The sequence below is a fragment of the Apteryx rowi genome, unplaced genomic scaffold, assembly GCF_003343035.1.
Source record: "Apteryx rowi isolate R43461 unplaced genomic scaffold, aptRow1 scaffold_34, whole genome shotgun sequence".
Classification (NCBI taxonomy): domain Eukaryota; kingdom Metazoa; phylum Chordata; class Aves; order Apterygiformes; family Apterygidae; genus Apteryx; species Apteryx rowi.
In genome coordinates this window covers 3,867,855-3,880,298 of record NW_020449863.1, presented here as the reverse complement: position 1 = coordinate 3,880,298, position 12,444 = coordinate 3,867,855, and the positions used below count along the sequence as shown (strand labels likewise).

The following is a 12,444-nucleotide window of genomic DNA, read 5'->3' as shown; positions in this document are numbered from 1 at the left end:
GTCTCCTTCTCTGGAGATATTCAAAACACGCCTGGATGCAATCCTGTGCAATGTGCTCTAGGTGACCCTGCTTGAGCAGGGGGGTTGGACTAGATGATCTCCAGAGGTCCCTTCCAACCTCAGTGATTCTGTGATTCTGTGATATCATTCTACTACTCCAGTCCTCAAAAGATATTCAGGTTTGTTTTATAGTGTTTGAATCTTCTCTGCAGACAGTGCCTCCTGACTTTTGTTTCATCAACAGATTTTCATTGGCACACTCCTAACACTCCTAACTCTCTCACTGTGGTCTTCAGTTAGAGTATTAAATAACATTGTTCCAAGTCTAGATTAGCTTTACCAGTAAGTGACTTCCAGCATGTTCATTCCCTTTACAGCATAACTGTGTTTTTAAGGCCCTGTGTCTTCTCTAACTTCTCCATTTTATCTAATAGCTTACCCTAATTGCAATATGTCACATATTTTACTGTTGCTCATATAGATTAAACCAGAGTATAATCTATTAAACCAAAACTGTAGTTCAAGTGTGGACCTCATGTAGATTTTTCCCTCAGACTCTTGCAGGAGGTTGTCTACTCCTTGCTGTTTTCTGTGTCTTACAGAAACCCCATGATGTTTTCTAGCTGTAAAGGAAGAATTGTGGGAGTTGGATCTCTGCTGAGACTTAGAGCTGCCCTGCTTTTTTCTTTTAAGCAAATCTTGATTAAAAGGTTTGCAGTTTTGAATTAAGTTACACAACAGACCTTCAGATAACATTCAGGAGACTTGTGTTAATAGGACTGTTGTATTTCCTTTGTCTAGGAAAATAAGTCACCTTTCTTTGTTAAGATGTGGGTTGGGTAGGTACAATCTAGTGTGGTAAGATTTTTGCACATTGCACTTTATTCCAGTTTTAAATTATTCCCGTATCTTTAACTGTTCTCTCTTCCAAGCTTTTTTCAGTAAATTTCTATGTATTCTTGAGGTCAGAATGAAGGTCTGTAGTTTTCTGAATCATTCTCTCCACCGGCACTTTTGAATAACTTAGTGTTACAAATTTGCTTTGCCAGTCATACCATACCATGCTGTCTTGCTGTGTTTTAAAATCCAACATAGAGATTATCCTTTGAGTTGAGTTTGCTAAATTCTTTGAGTTTTGCTTCCCCTTCAGATAGGATAATTTCTGTTTTACGTATCTTCATTTCAATTAATTCTCCTGTCATGAAATGGCAGTCATATTCTGCCATTCAAATGACTGTCATATTCTCCAGTGATATCTGAGCAGCAAATTAATCATTTAACTCTTAAGAGCATCTCTGAATTAGCTTTGGTCTTTATTATAACCTCACTATAAAACAACTTAATGTCTATTCTCTCCTTGTCTTTTTATATAGCTGAAGGAAACTTTTTGCCATTTATTTAATTTTATGCTTCTGAAGTGCTTCTTTGTTCATAGAGAAATAAAATATGCCAATTTACAGAAACAGAATATGAAGTCTGAGGTAAGAGGATCTACCTACTTAATAAGTGATGTGAGTCACGTAAGGAACATGTATGTCAAGATAGGCAATAAAAAACTGTTACGATAGTCAAGCTGCAGTCTTTTCTGTTTTTCATCTTTTAACAAAGGCAAAAGAAGCAAATATGTAAAATACGGATTGTCGTTATAAATTTGTCCCTTTGGATAACAGTTTTGCCAAAATCGGTCCTGGTTTAAAATGATTTTGTCAGGAATTGTTCCTGCAGTGCAGAGAATGAATTTGATTCTTGTTTTCTGCATTACTGCTCTTTGACATAAAGGATCTTCTGATACGTTACAGTTGTTAATTTCAGTATAATCATTGGTGGAACGAGAGTAGATCTTACAGGAGACGATTAAAAGAGGACTTAGGTGCTTTCATGAAAACTACGTTCTCTCTCTTGATCTCTCTAAATGTGTCTGCCAATATTGTATTTTCACATTCCTGTTCTATTTTTTACTTAGTAGTATTTTAAAACTTTTTTTTTCATATTTTTTTACTTTGTCACAGATTTGACAATGCATTTGTCAGCACACATGAGGTGTTGGGAATATTTCTGTTTAAAATGAGCACCAGAGACCTTTGATGCCATTTGAAGCTTTGTCTCTATTTAAATCTCACCCGTGCTAAACTCAAATATGAGCAGATTTACTGCAAATGTTCTTTAACGTGTCAGTTATTAAAGGCAGGATACAAGGCTATAAAGCCTTTAGTCCTTCTGAAAAATATAGGAAAGAACAGAAGCAGGTAATCTCTGACACATGTCACAATAAAATGAAATGTATGCCCCAATGTCACAGCAGCACTTTAATCTTCTAGAGCATTCTCTTAGGTGTACAGCACAGCTTAGAAAAGTACACTGCAACATCCATGGTTTTGTTCTCAGATGTGTTTTCTTAAAAGCAGTCAAATAGTTCATACACGTTGTACAGAAATATGTAATAAATTTTTTGAAAGACACTAGATACATAAACACAGATATTAACCCATGCAGTATGCAGCATCGAATCACTAATCAAGGAGACAAACAAATGATAAGTGTAATGACCGGGGACGTCACAGTTGTTCGGTAGCATTTGTGAAAGAAGTAGCATGAAAAAGGAGCTCCAAGGAACTGCTTGGCCTCTTAGGCTTGGCTGTAATCTTTCAGGAATTTGGAATAAAGCTGCAAGTAGACAGAATGCTTTAATCTGTTAGTGAAATACATTTTATGAATTTGGTTATAAAAGTTTGATGCTGCTGAATGTCTTTACAAGCATAGCAGATAAAATGAAAACTTGGAAGTGCGCAGTCTTTGCAGATTGCTGTAAGCCACCTAAGATTCCACCCTGAAAAGGGAAAGCCAAAGAACCAGTGGCGAATGAATAGAAGAGCTGTTGACTATCAAGAGTATAATAAAGGTTTCTCTTTTACCTTGTTTTGGAGATCAGAAAACTGTTTTTTTTTCCCCTGTGTTTTTTTTTCTCCTAAGAAGTGTTAACACTGTAAATTTTACTCTTGCTCATGCTTAAAATAAACTTCTCCTTTTGAAAGATTTAAAGTCTGCTTTCAAGTTTTAAAACCTCTGCCTTTGTTTTAAAATTTACTACTATAGGTAGTTGTAGATTTTTGGTAGTTTACCTGTGATTCACTGTTACCTTCCAAATGCTTACTGATAGGAATCAGGCTCTATCCTTTGTGGCACCACATGCCTTCAGAGTAACTTCTTGTCCATCTACATGAACTCTGTATTCTGTAAAATGGCTTTTTTGCTATTATCATGATGTGTTTTTCCTCCTTTAGATAGACTCTGGCACAGAGAAAGGTGGGAAAGAATATGTTTGGCTCAAGGGCATGCATAGAATGGTTAGGAGCAGTAGGTACAGCTTGATTTTGCGTGGTTATGGTAGACAAGATTTCTCTGTGAGACTGTTTTTTAATGGTCTCTCTCTTCAGGTGGGAAACTTGAGTGGAAACCGGAAAGAAACTCATGCAGATCTCCCTTTCTACATCAACACCCTTCATCAGTCTTTTTTCTGCAAAGTGCTAAACATGGCTGCTCTGTGTAGCCATTAGAATTGAGCCTTAGAGTGGCTGGATTTAGACTGTCATCTGGCTTTTCTGCAGAATTGTTTGCTTATGACCACGTATTAACAGTGTTAAAACATGAAGTGTCTGAGGGGTAAATGTTGTATCTTTCCTCCTATTTGTTATCAAAGTATTGTGTGTATATATGGTTTTACAAATGATTTTTACAAGTGATTTTAGGAGGGTATGAGTGCTTCCATTAGTTTACCTCTCAACTTTTTGACATTAAGCACCGTTTTAACCACATACTTAAATAAATTCTCCCTCCCCAGTGTAAAACATTATTGTAAGCATCACGAACCCACTGATGTGTTTTCTGTGTAATTAAACTACTTCCTATTGCAGTAAATAATCTGCCACCAATCARTTGTTTAGATCTCAATAATCCCATTTGAAATTCTAGATTGTGAAATTGTGCTGCTTTGGGATGGGAACAGGAAAAAAGAAACTACTGTTACAGAGCGTGTGGTTGGACATACTGTCAAAGAATGAGCTCTGAAGCAATATAAAATAATTTCATTTGGACATGGGAAAAATATTAGTGTCTTAAGGCTCTTCCCAATTATGTCTCTTATAAACATGCTTTAGGGTGGGTAGCTGTAAAATCCTGTGATCTACAAAATGCTGGTTTTAAGGATTTAATTATAGTAGTTGCATTGCCAAAAATCTGTGTTTGAACTGTGTCAGTGACTAATGGAAAGAATGAGTAGTTATTTGTATCTTCAATTTAAATCTGTCGTTCGTTGTCAGATATACTTTAGGAAAGGAGGAACAAGTTTGTTCCATGATAACTGCTAATAGTGATTTTGGATTATTTTAGTCAACATTTAGTTGGTATGTTCCTTTATAAATAGATATGTCAAATACTTATCTTTTGAAGATACRAATTGCTTTATTAATTATGAAGCCTAATGCACATATGTGTGTGTGCGCACACATGCATGCTTGAGTCTGTTTGTATCACTAACATGAATGAGCCAAATCTTAAAGTGTTGGCTTTTGATTTTTCAAAGCAGTATATTTTTGATGAAATTAATGGAAAATGCGTTGCTTAGTGTCCTGAACACTTTTGAAAATGTGAGCATTGCATTTCTTGTTGTTTCAGTCTCAGTTACTGTACACAAATACTTGTGTGTGCTTGCTGTGCCTAATAATGCGTACACATTTCCAGGAGGAACAAGCACTGTCAGTAATCAAAAATAAAAAAAWTAAATATCTCTGTGTTTTACTGTAGCTACTTTTCTCTCTGTTCATTCTCCAGTTGCCTATCTCTCTGCCRTGACATCTCCAGGTATCAGATTCACAGTTCAGTCAGTGATGTGGGATTTTTTTTTTTTTTCCTAAAAAGAACTTCATTTTACAATGTTTCTGCTAATGCTTAGTCTTTCTTGTTTCTTCTGTGAATTGGAAGCCATTTAAAATTATCACTGGGCAATCAATCTGCTCATAGACAGTTATGTTTCTCAAAGAGCCTTTAGGCATCTTTTCTGCAGATATATGGTGATTAACACACCGCTTTTAATTAGACTGCCTTTTCCCCTCATGTAACCTGTGGAGCAGTAAACCAAGTGAGAGTTACCCAGTTCRGTGGTAGTCTCTCCCTATCAAAAAATTGTAGGAAACCACACTATATACCAAGAAATTTAAGGCTGTCTTTTTAAGAATATTCAGTTTCATTATTTATTTTTGATTCAAACTTGGCTACTGAATTTAGAATATATTAAAATGGAGTTGTTCAAAAATATTTGTTGTATGGGACTGAGAACAGCACACGCTACTTGCATGCGGTCCTCTTAAGCTTCTGACCAGAGGCCATACATTCCATAGGAGACTTGACCTCTGTTCTGCCTTTGCCTGATGGACTTGGACACAGGAGCTGGAGGTGTCCCAACATTTTCAGGATTGATTTTAAAATACAGGTTTTTAATGTTTTTAAATACAAAAACTCAGTAAGATGTATACCATGTGCTGTTTGACTTGATGTGTTTACACAAAGCTTGTTTTATGCTGTCTCTGGCTTTTCCATTTTCAGCTTGCTATATGATGTTTGTACAGAAAATTTGAAGTTGTTTGAAGAAGTTTTTAGATTGGGTTAGAAGGTGAAGCTTTGGACTCTGACTGTGGGCATTGGGAGCATTTGGTTTCTGACAGACACTTTGGGGTTCTGTGATAAGAAATTACATTTTTTTTCTGCTTAAATAATCTGTGAAGTAGTTATCAGTATTGACATTTTAAACCATCCTTTCTAATGCTTCACTTTAAATTCATTCATAATTAAAAAGCTTTCATCTGAACTTTTTAACTCAAATCTTTTTTTGTTGTTAGAAGTTATTGCAGAATCCTTGGCCATGCTTTTAGTTATAGCATTTCAGTGTACTCTTCTTACGTGCCTTCAGAAAGCTTCCTGAACCTCCTTGTTTGAACATTTGTTTCCATCTAGTGATCTGTTTTTTGCTGTGTTTATTCTATGGCCTGTGGCTAAGGCATGTTTTGTTAGCTGAGTGCTGGATGAAGCTTTGGTGATGTTTGCCATGTGCTGATTTACTCCTGCATGATTTCTTTTTTCTTTCTTTCTTTTTTTTTTTTTTGTGCGCTTATTTTTACCAACATTCAATCTTATTGTCTCATCATGTTATTTTTGTAGACCTGGATCTGTTTGCTGGTTTGAAGCTTTGTAATGGAGTCATGCTAACATGTACTTATTTCTGTTGATCATATCATATGCATTTATCTTTTTTTTGGTGGGGGGGGGAACACTGTTTATGTAAAATGCTTATGTCTCATTAGAAATCCCTACTATAATATTTAAAAAGGTTCTTGCTTAAAAGATGCTAAATGTTTTCCTATAAACAGTCCCCCTTTATCTGGTCAGAAGGTTATAAAACAAATAAAAAACCTCTCCTTGTGTCTTTAGCTTGGATTGATTTGCAGTTGTGGCTTGAACTATGCTGCTTTACTAATTCTGGCTGATGATGAGTTCAATAGGCATTGGTGCACTGTTCTGTTTTGAATCTGGTTGTTACATATAAGCTACATCTACACAAGCAAAAATGTGGCCTGGAAATGCCACCACTGCCATATGATGGAAGGTACTAAAGGGCTAATGGAAGGTCAGACACTTTTTGCTGCTGTATTTTACAGATCTTCTTTGAGTTACTATTCTGAGATACTTGTCAGTATCAGTAAAATATGAGCATCTGTTTAGTATATAATATAAGTATATTAAATTTATTTTATTAGCTATTTAATACAGTAGCCATACTAACACAAATGTAGACATCTCATTTGAGCAATATGTTGTTAAAATGGTGCCAGAAATTAAGCTGCTGTATCTTTTCTTTTTAGTGTGATTAAATAATTGGCTTAACAATCTTTTCTCCAAAATGGCCTGAACAGCCTAGTTGATGAAGCTAGTATTCACACACGCGCAGTTATGTAAATGGTGTAAACTAGACCGTATTGCTATTTTTAACAAAAGCATTTTGTCTTATCTGGAAGGAGTTCGTAATGGCTGTGTTGTTCTCCTGGCTCTCCAAGTTCACCGTATCATCAAAAATCTAATATGTAAACTGGTATTTTGAGTGCAGTGTATTACTACAGAATGCTAACTGTAACTCTTCTTTATTCCCTTTTGCAGAATGACAGGAAGGGAGTTTTTCTCTCGGTTTCCAAGTCTTTATCCTTTCCTCCTCAAAGAGTTGGAGATTGTAGCCAATGCTTTGGACAGGTAAGAGGATATCTCAGAAAGATTTACTACATAAAGTGCAACGTAAAGGTTAAACTGAGAAGAGGTGTGTTACATGTACTTTAATGCTGTTCTTCTCATCAGTGCTTCTTGAAGTTGTGTAGTTTTACTAGTGTGTTTTGCTAAGCCTTTTTTCCCTATAACTTTTGAACATTGCAGTGAATCTCTGGAGTATGAACTAATGTTGGGTGATTAGCAGCTGCTTTTGTTTTTCCCTGCTGTTGCTATGTACCTAGGATCAGACTTTATATAACTAAGATATCTTTTCAGAGAAAGATAGAAACTGGGTGTTTGGCTCTTTGTCTCATGTTTAATGGTGAGTGAGACTTGCTAAAATGTTTAAATGATACAGGGTCATACGGCCTCATGTAAGCCTAAATGAGTACTTTTCAGCTTATGACACACTGATTTGGGGGGAAGGTCCTTGATCTCTTTTTAAGGAGTCTGCAAATGGTGTCTGAGAGTTCCAATTTGATCAATGTGGATGATACTGTTTGGATGGCGGCTGATGCTATTACCCCCAGGTTCATGAACTTTTAAAGTAAACCACTATGGCTTTGTTTTTTTCTTAAAATGCTGTGGTTTAAACTGTGGAAGTTCAGCAGCTGATTTACAGGCGATTCAGCCATCTGTGTGATGGGTCTGAAGTGGATAGAGGGGAACAGGAGTTTCATCAGCCATTATGTGTTATGCTGTCTCTGCTCTAAGACAAGGAAGTGCGTGTATTCCATGGAGTCTGCTCTACCTGATATTTTGAAGGGTGACAGTGTCATCACTAGAAAATTTGAGGAAATCTTTCAACTGGAAAAGATTGAATGCTATTTTCAATGCAAGTTTTGTACCCCCTCCCTCGCCCCCCAGTCTTTAACTAAAACAGGAAATGCTGATGTTTGACTTGTATTTCTGGTTACTTTTACAATATGAATACTAGCTACTTGGTATTGATTACAAGAATTATTCTGTAATAAAACCTTCTGTTCACCAAATAAACATTTCCTTCCCAACCAAAAAAAGATTTTTTAGTGATGTTTTTGTAACTCAGCTTTCTCAATCGTTCAATTACTAAAGAAACATTACCTGCTCTATTTTCTAATGTCACTTACAAGCAAGGGCAGCTCACCATTCTTGGGAATAACAGGATGCTTGGGGTAATGGAAACAAATCTGGATAATGAGAAAATTGTTTCAAGGACACACTGCTGTTCCAGAAGAAGCCAGTTCTGGTGTAGAAGGACTTAGTCCTATTCGGCACTGGCAGGGCTGGTTGCAGGCTGTCTTCACAGGGTGGGCTCAGTGTCACGCTGTCCAGATTCTCAGTTCTGCAAGAACTTGCACCCCAGGTGAGGAGCTGGGCTCTGGCACTGTGCTGGAAGCTGTTGCCCTTGTGAAGTATAAAGTGGGGGAATTATGTTGCAGATGCTCTCACTGGCTTTACAGAAATCAGCATGTATCTGGCATAGCGTGTTGATTACATCAGTAATGCCAGTAGTAAGACCAATACAGCTTTAAGTGCCTTTGTACAGGGGTCCCCAGTGGTGCAGTAGGAGAATGTACCTTTACTGGATGACGTGTTGGATCCCAGCAAAGTTTTCACATTCTTACAGTGGCCAACCTAAAGCACCTCCTGGAACTGGAAATGCAGAAGGGTACCATGTGTGGAAGTGTCTCAAGTCTAGCATGAAGGAAGATGTTTTGTGTGTGTTTTTTTTGTTTTGTTTTTTTTTAAACCAAATGCTTCTTACAACTTTTTCATTTAGTGAAACTGAAGAGTTGAAACTCCATCCAAGTTTGTTCCTTTTGCTTTTAATTCTGGGAAAGCTGTATCCATCTCCAATGGACGGCACTTACTCAGCCCTCAGCATGGCACCATTTGTCCCATTTATTATAAGGTAAGGTATTGTTTTGGTGGATTTTCATGCAATGGGAGTTCTTTCTAGAATCTTTGTTTTTTTCTATAAAGTGCCTTTTTTAGCTTCTCTTTAGATTTAATTCTTAAAGGAAGAACATTGGTGTCGATTGGTTGGACTTCTTGTTCGTACTCGTTTTCAGGGATTAGAAAGAATTTTCACTGTGTGCAAGCGATTGTATGACTTGTTTTTAAACTTCATCTGAAAATGCAGTACAGCATGGTTGCTGCCAGAGAGAGAGTAAATGAGAACTGATGGGCTTGACTGGCTTCGTAAAGCAATTCTTACATTGCTAAAATTTTTGTAGGGTTTTTCAGTCCTGCAAAACGATTGTTGGTAACCCATAAATGTAATGACTCCCATATCTTTCTAAGGTGTCTTATCCAAGCTTTTATGTAGTGTAACCTTCACTTACATGGTGGTAACATCGAGATACTTGCAGACATTTTGCTGTTGTGTACGCCACTGGTGTGGGATGGACTGCCTGATAAAGGGACAGAACTGTGGCGGGTGAGGAAAAGTAAGAGTAATCAGTGTTTGAGAGGAAGTCCTGCTATCTGTGTGAAGGCTTGAGAGCAGCGGGGTGAGAAAAGTTCCATAATAAACCTTGCTCCTTCGGTAGTGAAACAAGATAAACTTGTTTCTATCCTAAGATCTTCCAGTTTTAAACTGTTATTTATATTAGAAAATAATAGTAGTTCTGTTGCTTATTCTTCACAGCAGATGTGATGTTATAGTACCTCCTGTTTCTTACAATGTTTTTCAGAACTTTAGGATAAATAGTAATCTGCTGCCTTTTCTTAAAGGAAAAACCTGTAATAACAGCATGTATATGCATTGTATTTAACATTGTATCTAACAGCATTTAAAAGCATTGTATTAAAATGATGTTTTGTTTTGCTGCCATCCTTGAACCTTAAATACTTTTTGGGGAACTATTTTGAACTACATTTATTGCCCACATCATTAGTTAGCTCTGCCTTTATGCCTTGTTACTCCACTGAAGAGTGCATTTTGGGGCTTGTGTTTTTTGTTTTTTGGTTCAGCATAGTACCTGTTTCCTGTAATAGATTTTTTAAAAAGTTTTTTTGGTTAAAACTTCTAGACTTTGTGTTTGTATTTTCATGACATCTGCTACTTTTAGAAAGGTACATATACCAACAGAATAACTCTTCGACAGTGGTCACACTTATTTAGCTCATTCTCTTGTAGTTATTTAACTCCTTTTAGAAGATGTGGGTAGAAAAAACTAACAAAATATGTAGAGGAAGAACTTGAAACATTTAAGAGACCCTTATCATAGGGCCTCCTCCCTGTTAACTCCTGTTAGTAACTGTACTTGTAAAATGGGAGTGGTGTGGAAGACAAACATGATGTTTTCTAGGTTTTCTTTCCACTGACCTTGGCAGTAAGTACTGGGGGTTCTGATCTAAGGCTAGGATAAAATTCTTAAATCTTTCTGACAGAAAATTATATTGGACATAGAGATATGCATTTTCTGATTGGTTACTTAGGAAAACATTGGTATTTTTTAATGGTTGCCAGGAAACGATACTAAGGATTCTGCAGGGGAAAATGTACATATTTATGATATAGGTCAACATGACATTACTGACTGTATTTGTGTGTGCAGCTCTTATGCACTTGCTCTGTAAATACCATGATTGTTTTCGTTTCACTCTGACTGCATTAGCGGAATACATACAGGTGATTTACCTGGTAAAGATAAATGTAATTCCTTCCTTGTGAGATATTTTCCCTTCCGCAGGAGCAGATGAACTAAAATAAAATTTTTTCCTAGTCATGTGGTTGTTCTTTAGAAGGTGATAGTGAAAATTACTGTGAAATAATCACTTGGAGAGGATCAAAGAGGAGGCATGATGCCAAATGCCCTATTCATCAAGACACTAAATTTTATATATTAACCATTCCTTTGACTCGCTCAGTGTATTGTGTTATATAACATGTCTATATATGCATATAATTACACGCTAGCCCAATGCAATTATGACATTTAATTGCCATATTTTTGCTGTGAGACTTTTGGATTTCTAATGCAGTAGCCCTCTGTCAAGGATAGCTACTGCTTATGCAACAGAGAAAGAGGAAGGGTGCATATAAAACATAACTGATCTTCAGAATCTTCCCAGGGCTCTACCCTCAAGAAAGGGGCATTCACTTGTTGATCGGAGAGGATGAACAGAATTCTTGGTGTGTTTGCAAGCGAACGGGCAGTTCGCTGAACAAAACTGTGTTTAGCAGGAAGAATTCTAATTAGGCTTTTGAACAGTTTCCCTTAAGCCAGAGTGGAATTTTCCATCTAGTGGGAGTAGAGTTGTGGTTGCTCTGACCGTGCTGAGATGAATTGTACAATACGAGTAGGATTAAATGCTACAAGGACAAACCTCAGTCTCTGTGCACATACTTGCTACTCCCTGCTAAACTAGGGCATTTAGCTGCGGTTCTATTAAAAGTCCTTTCTTTTCCTTCCCCCTTGCAGATGTTTTATTTGGAAGGGAACACTTTGATTCACAACTTATTACTTCATCTAAATTTTTTTTGAAAAACAAGATTTTTTTTTTTATTTTAGAGCTAGATATGTCCACTTCAGTGATTACTTTCTAAGATGAAGGAATGTACAGAATGTTTTTGATTAGCAAGGGAGGTGCTCAGGAGGTAATGTTTTAAGTATGAAATGAAAACAATCTCCCTTTCTCCTCCTCCTCCTCCTCCTCCTCCCCCTGTCCAAAAATCTCTAATCTCTTCAGAATGATTCAAATTTGAGTTACCTTCTGCCTTTTCTGGTACCATAGCATTGACAGAATGTTTGTTTACTGTTAAATGTTTTGGTCTGAATCCTCTGAAAGAGTAAATTGGTATTGCTACAATGACTTGGATATTCTTACGTCCTTGAAGTCTATCCCTTTCTAGGAGTAGGAATTCTTAATCACTTAAGCAGTTTTTTAAAAATCAGCTTTAAAAACTCCTGGGTATATGTGCCTCATGTTCCACTTGACAAAACCATTTTTAATTCTTAGTGAAATTTCCCTTTTAAAATATTGTCGAATAGATTTCAAAGCAATGTTACTTCTGGGTGCGTGATGTTGCAAGTCACTGAAGAAACTCTCTGTCTGAGGAAAAATTAATTAGAAATGTGAAGATTTTTCCAAGAAATTAACATATTTATGAAGTAGACACTACTTTCTTGTTCAGAATTTTGTAATTTG

The 12,444-nt window shown here is 36.6% G+C and overlaps 1 protein-coding gene across 1 annotated transcript in view; it reads left to right on the top strand.

The window, feature by feature from the left end:
* THADA (THADA, armadillo repeat containing) overlaps positions 1 to 12,444 on the top strand; it is a 167,381-nt gene that overhangs the window by 56,365 nt on the left and 98,572 nt on the right. The window contains exons 27-28 of the mRNA XM_026072344.1: positions 7,204 to 7,293; positions 9,068 to 9,199. Of these exons, the coding sequence (XP_025928129.1) occupies positions 7,204 to 7,293; positions 9,068 to 9,199 (222 nt within the window). The remainder of the gene's footprint in view (positions 1 to 7,203; positions 7,294 to 9,067; positions 9,200 to 12,444) is intronic.